Below are 11919 nucleotides of genomic sequence, written 5' to 3'. Positions count from 1 at the left end.
GCAGTCAAGTTAATCCTTAAGATCCAAAGTGACAGTGAGGACTCAGACGATGATATGGACTCGAGTAACGCAAACAACATGAGTTTGCTCGTGGCGTACACGGACATGCTCACCACCGTGGAAAGCCACTTCTGGGCCCGGGAAACAAGCACTGAGTGGTGGGATCACAGCGTCATGCAAGTCTGGGACGACTAGCAGTGGCTGCAGAACTTTCGGATGAGAAAAGCCACTTTCATGGGACTGTGTGAGGCGCTCGCCCCCAACCTGTGGTGCAAGGACACGAGATTAAGAGCTGCCCTGAGGGTGGAGAAGTGGGTGGCTATTGCAATCTGGAAGCTGGCAACTCCAGACAGCTACTGATTGGTCGCTAACCAGTTTGGAGTGGGGAAGTGGACCGTTGGAATCATGCTGATGCAAGTTTGCAGGGCCATTAATAGCATCCCGCTCAGAAGAATTGTGACTCCGGATAACGTGCATGACATTGTGGATGGCTTTGCACAAATGGGATTCCCTAACTGCAGAGGGGCGATAGATGGCACACGTATTCCAATTCTGGCACCAGCCCACCTAGCCTCCAAGTATGTTAACTGGAAGAGGTATTTCTCTATGGTTCACCAGGTGCTTGTGGATCACCGTGGTGTTTCGTTGACATTAATGCAGGCTGGGCCAGAAAGGTACATGACACATGCATCTTTCGGAACGCTGGCCTGTTCAGAAAGCTGTAAGTCGGGACTTTTTTCCCCAGACCAGAAGATCACTGTAGGGGAAGTCTAAATGCCCATTGTGATCCTTGGAAACCCCGCTTACCCTCTGATGCCGTGGCTCATGAAACCCTACACAGGGAGCCTTGACAGCAGCAAGGAGCAGTTCAACAGGCTGAGCCGGTGCAGAATGACTGTGGAGTGCACTTTTGGACGTTCAAAGGGTTGCTGGCACTCTCTGTATGGGAAGCTGGACCTGGCTGATAACAGCATCCCCACGGTTATATCCGTGTGCTGTACCCTCCATAACATTTGTGAAGGGAAGGGTGAAAAATTCACTCAGGCATGGAACTCAGAAGTTCAACACCTGGAGGTTGAATTTGAACAGCCAGAGACCAGGGCTATTAGAGGGATGCCTTGAGGGAGCAATTTGAAGCTGAAAGCCAACAGTAATGTCTGGTGTGGTGCCCTGCACGGGAGTGAAGTGTGGTAGGAATCTGTGTTCGCTATGTATGATACACGGACTTGCAGGGCCTGTTGCTTTCCTGGGCTACGGTTATGCTATAATAAAGAATGTTTTCAAAGCCAATAAATAAATTTATTGAAAAGAAACAACACAATTGCTTGGGAAACACAAAGGGCAAGGGGATGGGGTGGGGAACAGTACAATCACAGATTTGCGTATGTCCTGTCTGGAGTGCTGTGCAATGCATGCTGCACTTCAGGATGGCTATACTGCATGGCGATGGGGGTTGAGTGCAGTGGGTCAGGGTTGTAGTTTTCAGGACTGGGTGGTGAAGCTACAGGTGTTGGAGGCAGCTGGTGGCGGTAAGAACCCGGATGTTGGGGAAAGTGGGTTGGAGGTGACATGGGGGCACAAGGGAAAGAGTTTTGGGACAAGGGCTGCAGCAGGGGGCGGGCATGGTAGTGCTCTGCCTGCATGGCTACGAGCGCCTGGATCGAGTCCGCTTGGTGCTCCATGATTCTTATCAGCCGATCCGTGCTTTGCTGCCGGAGCACCGCGCTTTCGTGCCGGCGCTCCCCATTCCGCTGATGGATCCTCCTTTCGCTGTCCTGCCACTCCTGCACTTTTTGATTTTCATTAGCTGAATGCTCCATTACTTCATGCAGCACGTCCGCTTTGCTTTTACGTGGCCTCTCCCTGATTCTTTGCAGCCTCTTGGCCGTTGATAACCCAAACGGCTGAGATCTCAAGGTTGCATCTGTAAAGGCAAAATACAACACTTAACAGCAGCAGCATTGTTCACACCAGACAGAGCAATGATTCCGCCATAATCAAGGGCGAGCACAGTCTACACAATAGCATAATTTGCCCGTCCCAAAGCGAGCGCACATAATCCACGGGAGCCCCAAATGGTGAGTCAGCACAGGGTCAAGCGTGACTGATTGTTTCACGGCTGTACTGTCCTCTGGGTTTCTGTGCCTTGGGGAGAGCCAACAGCAGGAGGGGGCCCCTATACTGAATACTGTCCCCACATATTCCACAGGAGTTCATCCTAGAGATTATCTCACTGCTGAGGGTGACCAGGGAAGCAAGGGAGGGTCTTCTACTGCAATGCGGCTTCCGCCCTGGTCCATATGCAGCTTGCCTGTGTGCAGCAATGGTCCCCCCGCCCCTCACGGCACAGTGGCGCGGACAAGTTAGCCTTACTGGGAAGAGGACAAAAGTGGCTCTCCCGAAAAGCCTACGCAAGCGCATTGCCCAAGTTCTGGATGAGACCTTTGAAGAGATCACTGAGGCCAATTACCACGATGTGAGAGCGCACATCAACACCCTATTCCGCATCTAGGCATGCATGCAGCCCCAACCCTCCTCGGCCCAAGAGCCAGCACCAAATAACTTTCTTCCCAAAATAAAAGTCCCTTACCGGGAACCTCCTCTGGTGTTTGTCCTTCCCCAAGCACCGGCCACCACGACTGGCTACCTTCCTCCTGGCTTGAGAACAGCTCCTGGCTGCATGCATCTAGGGATTCTGGGGTGTCTTCCTCTGCCGGAGCACCCTCGCTCCCGCTTTGCTGCTGCTGCTCCTCCTCCTGCCTTGTTGAGCTGGGCTCTGAAGTGTCCATGGTGGTACTTGGAGTGGAGGTGGGGTTGCCCCCAAGTATCCCATCCAGCTCTTTGTAAAAACGGCAGGTGGCGGGGGCAGCACCGGAGCAGCTGTTTGCCTCTCAGGCTTTGCGGTAGACATTCTGCAGCTCCTTCACTTTAACCCTGCACTGCAGAGCATCCTGGTCATGGCCCCTTTCCAGCATGGCCCTTGAGATCTGCCAGAAGATATCGTAATTCCTGCAGCTGGAATGCAGCTGGGACTGGACAGATTCCTCCCCCCAAACACTGATGAGGTCCAGCACCTTGCCATTGCTCCATACTAGGGATCACCTTGCACGTGGAGGCATGGTCACCTGGAAAGATTCACTGAGAGCATTCCACGCCTGGCTGAGCAAACAGAAAGGGGATTTTCAAAATTCCCAGAGAATTTAAAGGGCGGGTCTGACAGTTGGTCACCTGAGGGCAGGGCAGTAGAGTTCAAAGTGATGACCAGAGTGGCTAGAACAAGCATTGTGGGACACTTCTGGAGGCCAATCAGAGCACACTAACAGACCAGGACGTCCACACTGGCGCCGCAGCACTCAAGCGGGGGCGCATCAAACGTTATTCCACTTGCCGAGGTGTGGTACCAGGAACGCTCTAGCCACAGAGTCAGAAATGCTTACTGGCCAGTATCGATTGCCTGGCCTACTACATATTCTGTCCTACGCACGTAGGCCTGGTCTACACTGGCAGGGGACGGGGGTGGGGTTTAAATTACGCAACTTCTTCAGCTACGTTATTCATGTAGCTGAAGTCGACGTACTTAGATCTACTTACCATGGAGTCTTCACGGCGGTAGATCGACTGCTGATGCTCCCCCGTCGACTCCACCTATTCTTGCTCCAGTGGATTACTGGAGTCAATGGGAGAGCGCTCGGCAGTAAAGACACAATAAATCGACCCCTGCTGGATCGATTGCTCTGGAGGTAAGTGTAAACATGCCTTTAGAATCAGAAAGGGGCCCTAGATTCATAGTAACTTCAGACAGCAGAACCACACTTGCAAGCATGACAAATTGGCTCAAGCTCTGTAAGTAAGAAAGCCTAAAGCATTCAGCTTCCAGTGACTCAAATATCCTCTGAAAGGAAAGCAAAGTAAGACATTAAAAAACTGAATGTGCGGTTTATTATATTTAAGATTCTTTTTGTCTAAAGGGTTTAAATACTTCTGTCACATAGTTAATAGTAAATTAATGTAATTTTACATGTTCAGTATTTTGATATACAGTACAGGACTACAAACGTGGCAAAGGAGCACTGGAAAACTAATATTTCCTCAATGCAAGTATCGATTCTACAGCACCACTTAAACACTGTGACTAAGGATGCAAGCTGCAGTATTACAAGCACACTAAAAACCCCATACCTACATTAAACATTAGAGAAACAAAACAACTGACACAAGGGCTTAATATTTAAGATTTGATACAGGATTAAAATACTAATATTTTTAATGTCCTGGTTTCAAATTAATAAATATAAAAACAATATAAAAATATACACCAGTTGATAGAAGGATGCACTGAGTAAAATCAGAAAGTTAAATTTCGCTTTCAAATGTATGCAGGTATGTCTTTAGGGAGAGAATTTCTGTGTAGCTTCGGCTGGTCTTTCGGAAGAAGTCCAAGCTCGTAATTTGTTCAATGTCACGCACTCGTGCGGTGTGCATCTTCAGGAGATCTTCAACCCACTTGGATTCGTCCTCTGAGCTCTGAAATGAAAACAACTGGATTTAGTTTTAGCGCAGAATCTGTCCTACCTTTGAAAGTGTATTGTACCTTTCCTAATTAGTTAGCTCCAATCAGACACATGATCTTCACATGCTCTTCCATTCAAAGTCAATTCATGGTAAATAAAGAATGGAGGTATAGTTTTGGGTCAGGTCTTAATTTTAGGATTTGGATTCAAACGTTGCCAAACTTCAAAAAGAGTTGAAGTTACCTGAGAATGGCCCAATACATCAGGAGTCTTGCAAGAATAGTTGTAGATCTCCTGGTGGGACCAGATGATGGTGCTATTGGAAAATCTGTTGCTAACTCAATATTTCTGCCGTTTTGTATCAAAATCTCACAAAAGCAGCTTGCAACTTTGGCATAATATTATGTAAACGAGTTCTAGCCCTGGTTAGGCTTTGAACCTTTATCTCAAACTTTAGCCACAGCCTCATTCTGACCTGACCAGCATGTCCTTGCCTCATCTAATAACAATGCCTCACTACTATTTTAATCTTCCATAGATCCTCACTGTAAGAAGAATAGTGGCAGCCATTCAGCAGCATCATCCTTGAACGTGACTAGCCCAACTTGCCCAAGACCAAGTTCTACACAAAAGTTTTTAGTTTCTGGTTTTGGTCCTGAGACTAATCTCTTCCTCATTAACTTGACAAAGTCCCCAAGTAAAAACAAACCTATGCCATTAAAAACTAATGTCTACTCTCCCCAGGAAACAGAGTTAGACGTGACCAAAAAAAAAAAAATATCAGAGATGCAATAGGTGAGGTTTGCGGGTCACTCTGTGAGAGCCAGTAAGTGAGGGAAGTGATTGTTTGCACAGCGTGGGAGTAAAGCACTGAATAATAAGTTAGAGTGTGGATCTAAAGTACATCTCTGTGACCCAGTGCCAGTCTGTTTTGATCGGCTATATTTCTCAGAGACAAAACTATTTCACCTTTAGCTCTATATGCCAATAGGAAACTAGCCAAAACAAGAAGTCTGCAAGACAAATCAAGATTTAGGGCCTTGGGGGACGGGGTGGAGTGGGGGCAGGGCCTGGGACAGAGCCAGGGGTCAAGCATCCCCTGGCACTTTGGAAAGTCAGCGCCTGTGTCTGCCTCTCAGTTTCTCCATTGGTGAAATGGAAATTCTACTACTGTATTATACATGGCTGCTGTGAGATTTAATTCATTACATTTTTGCAAGTCCCAGCTAGAACCCAGGAACACAGAGAGATGTGAAAAAAGGAACGAGCAATGAAAAAAAGCGCTATTTTTTAAATCTCAGAAAAAAGTTTTGGAGAGGTTAAGGATAGTTCTTTTACCCCACACAGTTCACCCATCCCTACAGAACTGGAGGTTAGACACAGCCAGACACTCATTTGAATCAGATGGAATACCATGGTGCAAGAACAGAGCTGATATGGTGATCTCAGGATCAGCGCCATTTTGTCCAATTACATTTTTCTCTAGTTTATCAAGTGTTTTTTTGCCACGTGAAGATGGCAAATAGTCATAATTTACATAATGTTGTCCATGCACACAACTGTAAATATACACAGCACTGTAAGCATAGGGAGTGAATGGTGCACAGCAGATGTCAAGGCTGATGAATTTATACTTTAAAGGCGTATGTGAAGATATATAAAATAAACTCAGCATCGTAAGTTTATACCTACTCCAAAAAGCGCACAGCATTTAAATATTGATAAGACACATTCCCATCCCAAAAAGTTTACAGTCTAAAAATAAAGCAATAAGTTCAAGAGAGAGAACATGGGAATTAGTGATAGGGAGAAGACTGCTCAGAGATTTGGGGTTTCAAGGAAGGAATTGAAGGAGAAGAGAAAAGGTGCTTGATGGATAACAGGAGGAACAGTGTTCCAGGCGTATTGTGGGTAGACTTGGAAAGTTTACTCCTACTTGTAGCTGGACCAGGAGCTCTGGCTTTGTGCACCAAGACAACATAAACACAACATGGCTCTGTGGATGAGGGGAAACCAGTGGACAAGATATACCTTGATTTTAGCAAAGCTTTTGATTTGGTCTCCTACAGTATTCTTGCCAGAAAGTTAAAAAAGTATGGATTGACTGAATGGACTATAAGGTGGATAGAAAGCGGTCTAGATCGTTGGGCTCAACGGGTAGTGATCAATGGCTCAATGTCTAGTTGGCAGCCGGTATCAAGTAGAGGGCCCCAGGGGTCGGTCCTGGGGCCGGTTTTGTTCAACATCTTCATTAATGATCTGGATGGTGGGATGGATTGCACTCTCAGCAAGTTCACGGATGACACTAAACTGGGGTGGGGGGGAAGAGGTGTATATGCTGGAGGGTAGGGACAGGGTCCAAAGTGACCTAGACAAATTGGAGGATTGGGCCAAAAGAAATCTGATGAGGTTCAACAAGGACAAGTGCAGAGTCCTGCATTTAGGACGGAAGAATCCCATGTACTGCCACAGGCTGGGGACCGACTGGCTAAGCGGCAGTTCTGCTGAAAAGGACCTGGGGATTATGGTGGACGAGAAGCTGGATATGAGTCAGCAGTTTGCCCTTGTTACCAAGAAGGCTAACGGCATATTGGGCTGCATTAGTAGGAACGTTGCCAGCAGACTGAGGACAGTAATTATTCCCCTCTATCTGGCACCGTTGGGGCCACATCTGGAGTACTGCATACAGTTTTGGGTCCCGCACTACCGAAAGGATGTGGACAAATTGGCAAAGTCCAGCGGAAGGCAACAAAAATTATTACGGGGCTGGGGCACGTGACTTATGAGGAGAGGCTGAAGGAACTGAGCTTATTTAGTCTGCAGAAGAGAAGAGTGAGGGGGGATTTGATAGCAGCCTTCAACTACCTGAAGGGGGGGTTCCAAAGAGGATCCGTGGTGGCAGACGACAGAACAAAAAGTAATGGTCTCAAGTTGCAGTGGGAGAGGTCTAGATTGGATATTAGGAAACACTATTTCACAAGGAGGGTGGTGAAGCACTGGAATGGGTTACCTAGGGAGGTGGCGGAAACTCCATCTTAGAGGTTTTTAAGGCCCGGCTTGACAAAGCCTTGGCTAGGATGATTTGGTGAGGTTGGTCCTGCTTTGAGCAGGGGGTTGGACTAGATGACTTCCTAAGGTCTCTTCCAACCCTAGTCTTCTATGATTCTATAAACATTTTGATTCAGGAAACAGACTCCTGACAACCTATAGAGAATAGCCCACGAGGAAAGATTTCTCAGAGACAGAGGAAGTTCAGGCAGAAGTCCAAAAACAGTTGTCTAGGTTACTTGCAGGTCATACAGAATGCAGTATTCCATTGCTTTGTTTTATGCACTCGCTCACCTGATGTTTGGAGCATGTATAAACATTCAGACGTTAAAATTTAAAAGCCCTATACGAACTGGGTCCATTGTACTTTACCAAACTACTGCAACTATGAACAGTCGTACCACAGATATAAAAGAGCAAGAGTCTTTTGGCCCCAAGAAAATGCAGGAACAGAACAGGTAGAGCACCTCTTTGCTTCTGCAATCCCAGATAGAACACCATTTGGGGGTTTTGTGTTTATTTTTAAGTTGTATGAGGCATCTGGAGTGCCATGGCAGGCAGACACTGCAAAGATTCAGCTCTAGCTGCATCTCACAATGGATCCCCCCCACCCACCACCACGAAAACATTCAGTTGTCTGCCACCACGTAACACATTCTGGCCTGTATATTGAACTTTTCCTGCTGCACAGCTCCAAGGTGACCTCATTAGGAGTTCTGCCATGTATTATGACCCTAGAAGTTATTTGCTCTGCTGCAAAATCATTGCATCTCCATACTCCATGTAACCATTTTCACATGTTTAAACACAAAACATATTTTAGGGGTTATTTTTTCTTAAAGATAGTGAGCGGTAATAGTTCCACACCTTCTTTTGTTACGTCATGGGGGAGGATCAATATAGCCCAATGATTAGCATAGGGGTCTCAGACTAGAAGCAGGAATCCTGAGTTCTGTTCCAGCTCTGCCACCAATTCCGTGTTTGACTACAGGCGAGACATTCTGGTTTAAATTCTCATAAGTATTCAATAATCATTTTTTTTTAAAAAGTCACTGAATGGGATTTTACCCATCGCTATGTCTATACATACTAGTTATGGAAACTAATGTAGCAGAGCCTATTTGAACTTACATTACAGCTCTCATCATTGTCAGGCCGGTGCGGAAGTATGTATGAAAGGACGGATAGTGGCCCATCGCATTTATCAGCAGGCTGAGTGAAATCTAAACAGCTAGTTATGATACTGTAATAATGAGTTGGAACTGGAACTGAACTGCCTTCCACATACCTAGGAAGAAAATGCAAACAAACATTTAGCAAAATCTGCCAGATGAACTCCTAAATAAGATAGTCCTTGTGAAGTGCTATTTGTAGTGTTGTCAGAGTACTCATATCCACCTTCACAGACAGGTGTCCTCTTCAGTTAGAATGTGAGTAAATGTAGGTATATAGAGGTCACTAGGAGGCTCCAAGTTGAAACATTCTAAAATTAATTCCTACTTGTTGCCCACCAACCCTATTTAAAGGGCTTCATTACAGACCAGAAACCAAGCAAAGAACATTGGGGTCCAGAGTCTGGATTCTTGCGTCAGCCAGGAGAATTCATTCAGCATATAGGAAATCTTCAAGTCAGCATAGCAGCTCTACGTCCATTTCCCCTTCTTTTCTCAGGCCCTGGGATGACGGGTGTGGCTAGAATGCCTCTGCACTCTGGAATGGACCCCGAATGGTTGTTCCTGGAATGGCCCCACCGGAGTTGTCAGCCATTGATAAGTTATTCATACATTTTGTTGCCAGAAGTGGTTGTGACAGGGCCCACAGAGAGGTTTCATCTCTGCCATTCAATCAATTTGGAGGATCAATTTGGAGCTATTGTTTCTGGCAATCTGCAGACTCAGGAAAGCAGACAGGCTACACATTTACAAGATTTTCTTTGCAACCTTGAGGGCTCTACAAACTTTTTTAAAATGAATGCTGAGATTCTAGTGTAATAACATGACTCCAGGAGCTGGGGCTTTAGACATGGGCCTATAATGGCTATGTCTTACTCTATCCCTGCTTCTACATAACAGACCATAAAATTTCACTCATTAATTCCCATATGAATTCCAATGGTATCTGACTGAATTAGATTACCTCTCTTAGAAAAATATCCAAGTCTTTAGGTTGTTCTAATTTACAGTGGGAACTGGAGTGGTCCACAGAAGGTCCCAAAAACCTAAGGTCTACAAAGATGGCAAAACAGCCCACTTTAACTTTCTCTCTTTCTTCACCCTAAACTATAGTAAGTGCAGCTCAGACTGTGGCTCTAGAAGCTTTCTTGATGTAGTCACCATCATAAAATGAACCAAGTAGTTAGTTACTGTATAGTTAAAGCACCACAGATATTACAAGCAGATGTAAAGATTCTAGAATATACCTTCTGATGAGGTATTTCAAGATTATTGGTAGGAAAGCATTGTTCAACATGAATTAACAAAAGACTTGAGTATTTAAATCCATAGCCCTATTGTCCTTAGCACTGCATTGCAAGCTATGTAAGCAGAATGTGCCCACACTTACAAGTAAAAGTATTGGAAAATACTGCAGTTAGTGAGGTTCCCATCAAAGGAAGGATGAATGAACACTACAAGGTCAAGGTAGGGAATTCTCTGGTGATCGTAGTTCCATTGTTGTTCTCTAGAACGGAACAAATTGCTTTTTTATCCCCACCCATAAGGGCATTTAGTCCTGAGAATACTTCCTTTAACAAGATATGCGAGAGTCAAGAAACTTATGCTTACCAGATCATAAACTAACCAGCAGTTTTATTGACTTCAAAGAACTTGATTCTTGGCTTTACAAGTTAGCACCTTGTGCCTCGAGCCCAAATACCAGCTAATTGGGAAATACTGTATTTTTAGATAGTCATTAAGAACAGTTAATGCATTTAAATATAAACTCTTACTGTTTTATCTTTTCTGGTGTGTCATGTAAACCATCATAGTCATAATCGAAGATTGGTCCACTTATGACATTTACTCCATTTCGTTCAGTTGCATACCTCTTCACCAAAACCCTTTGAAAATAATTCCATACCTCTGTGCAAAGACACAAGATTACCTTTAGTGACCAAAACAATGCTTAGAAAGGAGTTTCTAGATATGCTTTATGTGCAAGGATAAAAATCCAAACAGTTCATTCATATTATGCATGCAGCTATCCGAGGCATTGTTGTAGAATCATAGAATCTTAGGACTGGAAGAGACCTTGAGAGGTCATATAGTCCTGTCCCCTGCACATGTGGCAGAACCAAGTATTATTTAGATCAGGGGTAGTCAATAGGTGGACTGGAGCCAAATCCGAACCACCAGATGCTTTTAAATGGACCCCAAAATCTTTTTATTTACTTCGTATCATTATCGTTAGTTTATTATTATTTTCTCAGAAGTCTGGACCTTGACTATACCTTGACCAAAAAATCTGGACTTTGACCACCCTTCCTGCAGTTTAAGCCATTGCTTCTTGTTCTATCCTTAGAGGTTAAGGAGAACAATTTCCCCCCCTCCTACTTGTGACATTTTATGTACTTGAAAACTGTTATGTCCCCTCTCAATCTTCTCTTCTCCAGACTAAACAAACCCATTTTTTCCAATCTTCCCTCATAGGTCATGTTTTCTAGACCTTTAATCATTTTTTTCCCTCTTCTCTGGACTTTCTCCAATTTGTCCACATCTTTCCTGAAATGCCCAGAACTGGATGCAATACTTTAGTTGAGGCCTAATCAGCATGGAGTAGAGTGGAAGAATTACGTCTCATGTCTTACTTACAACATTTCTGCTAATACATCCCAGAATGAGGTTTGCTTTTTTTGCAGTGGTGTTACACTGTTTACACATATTTAGCTTGTGATCCACTATGACCCCCAGATCCCTTTCCGCAGTACTCCTTCCTCGGCAGTCACTTCCCATTTTGTATGTGTGCAACTGAGTTTTTCCTTCCTTTGTGGAGTACTTTGCATTTGTCCCTATTGAATTTCATCCTATTTACTTCAGACCATTTCTCCAGTTTGTGCAAATCATTTTGAATTTTAATCCTTATTCTCCCAAGCACTTGGAGCCCCTCCCAGCTTGGTATCGTCCGCAGACTCTATAAGTGTATTCCTTATGTCATTATCTAAATCATTGATGAAAATATTGAACAGAACCAGACCCAGAACTGATCCCTGCAGGACCCCACTTGATATGCCCCGCTTCCAGCTTGTCTGTGAACCACCAATAACTACTCTCTTGGAACAGTTTTCCAACCAGTTATGCACCCACCTTATAGTAGCTCCATCTAGGTTTCATTTCCCCAGTTTGTTTATCAGAAAGTCATGCAA

The 11919-nt window shown here is 44.8% G+C and overlaps 1 protein-coding gene across 1 annotated transcript in view; it reads right to left on the bottom strand.

The window, feature by feature from the left end:
- Positions 1-4353: 4353 nt before the first annotated feature.
- The window catches only part of ENPP2 (ectonucleotide pyrophosphatase/phosphodiesterase 2), a 67089-nt gene continuing 59523 nt past the window's right edge, over positions 4354-11919 (bottom strand). The window contains exons 24-26 of the mRNA XM_077808662.1: positions 10507-10639; positions 8691-8847; positions 4354-4524 (exon numbers count right to left, since the gene is read on the bottom strand). Coding sequence (XP_077664788.1) covers positions 4354-4524; positions 8691-8847; positions 10507-10639 — 461 coding nt within the window. The remainder of the gene's footprint in view (positions 4525-8690; positions 8848-10506; positions 10640-11919) is intronic.

This window comes from Eretmochelys imbricata, chromosome 2, assembly GCF_965152235.1.
Source record: "Eretmochelys imbricata isolate rEreImb1 chromosome 2, rEreImb1.hap1, whole genome shotgun sequence".
NCBI lineage: Eukaryota > Metazoa > Chordata > Testudines > Cheloniidae > Eretmochelys > Eretmochelys imbricata.
This window is presented reverse-complemented; position numbering and strand designations above follow the sequence as displayed.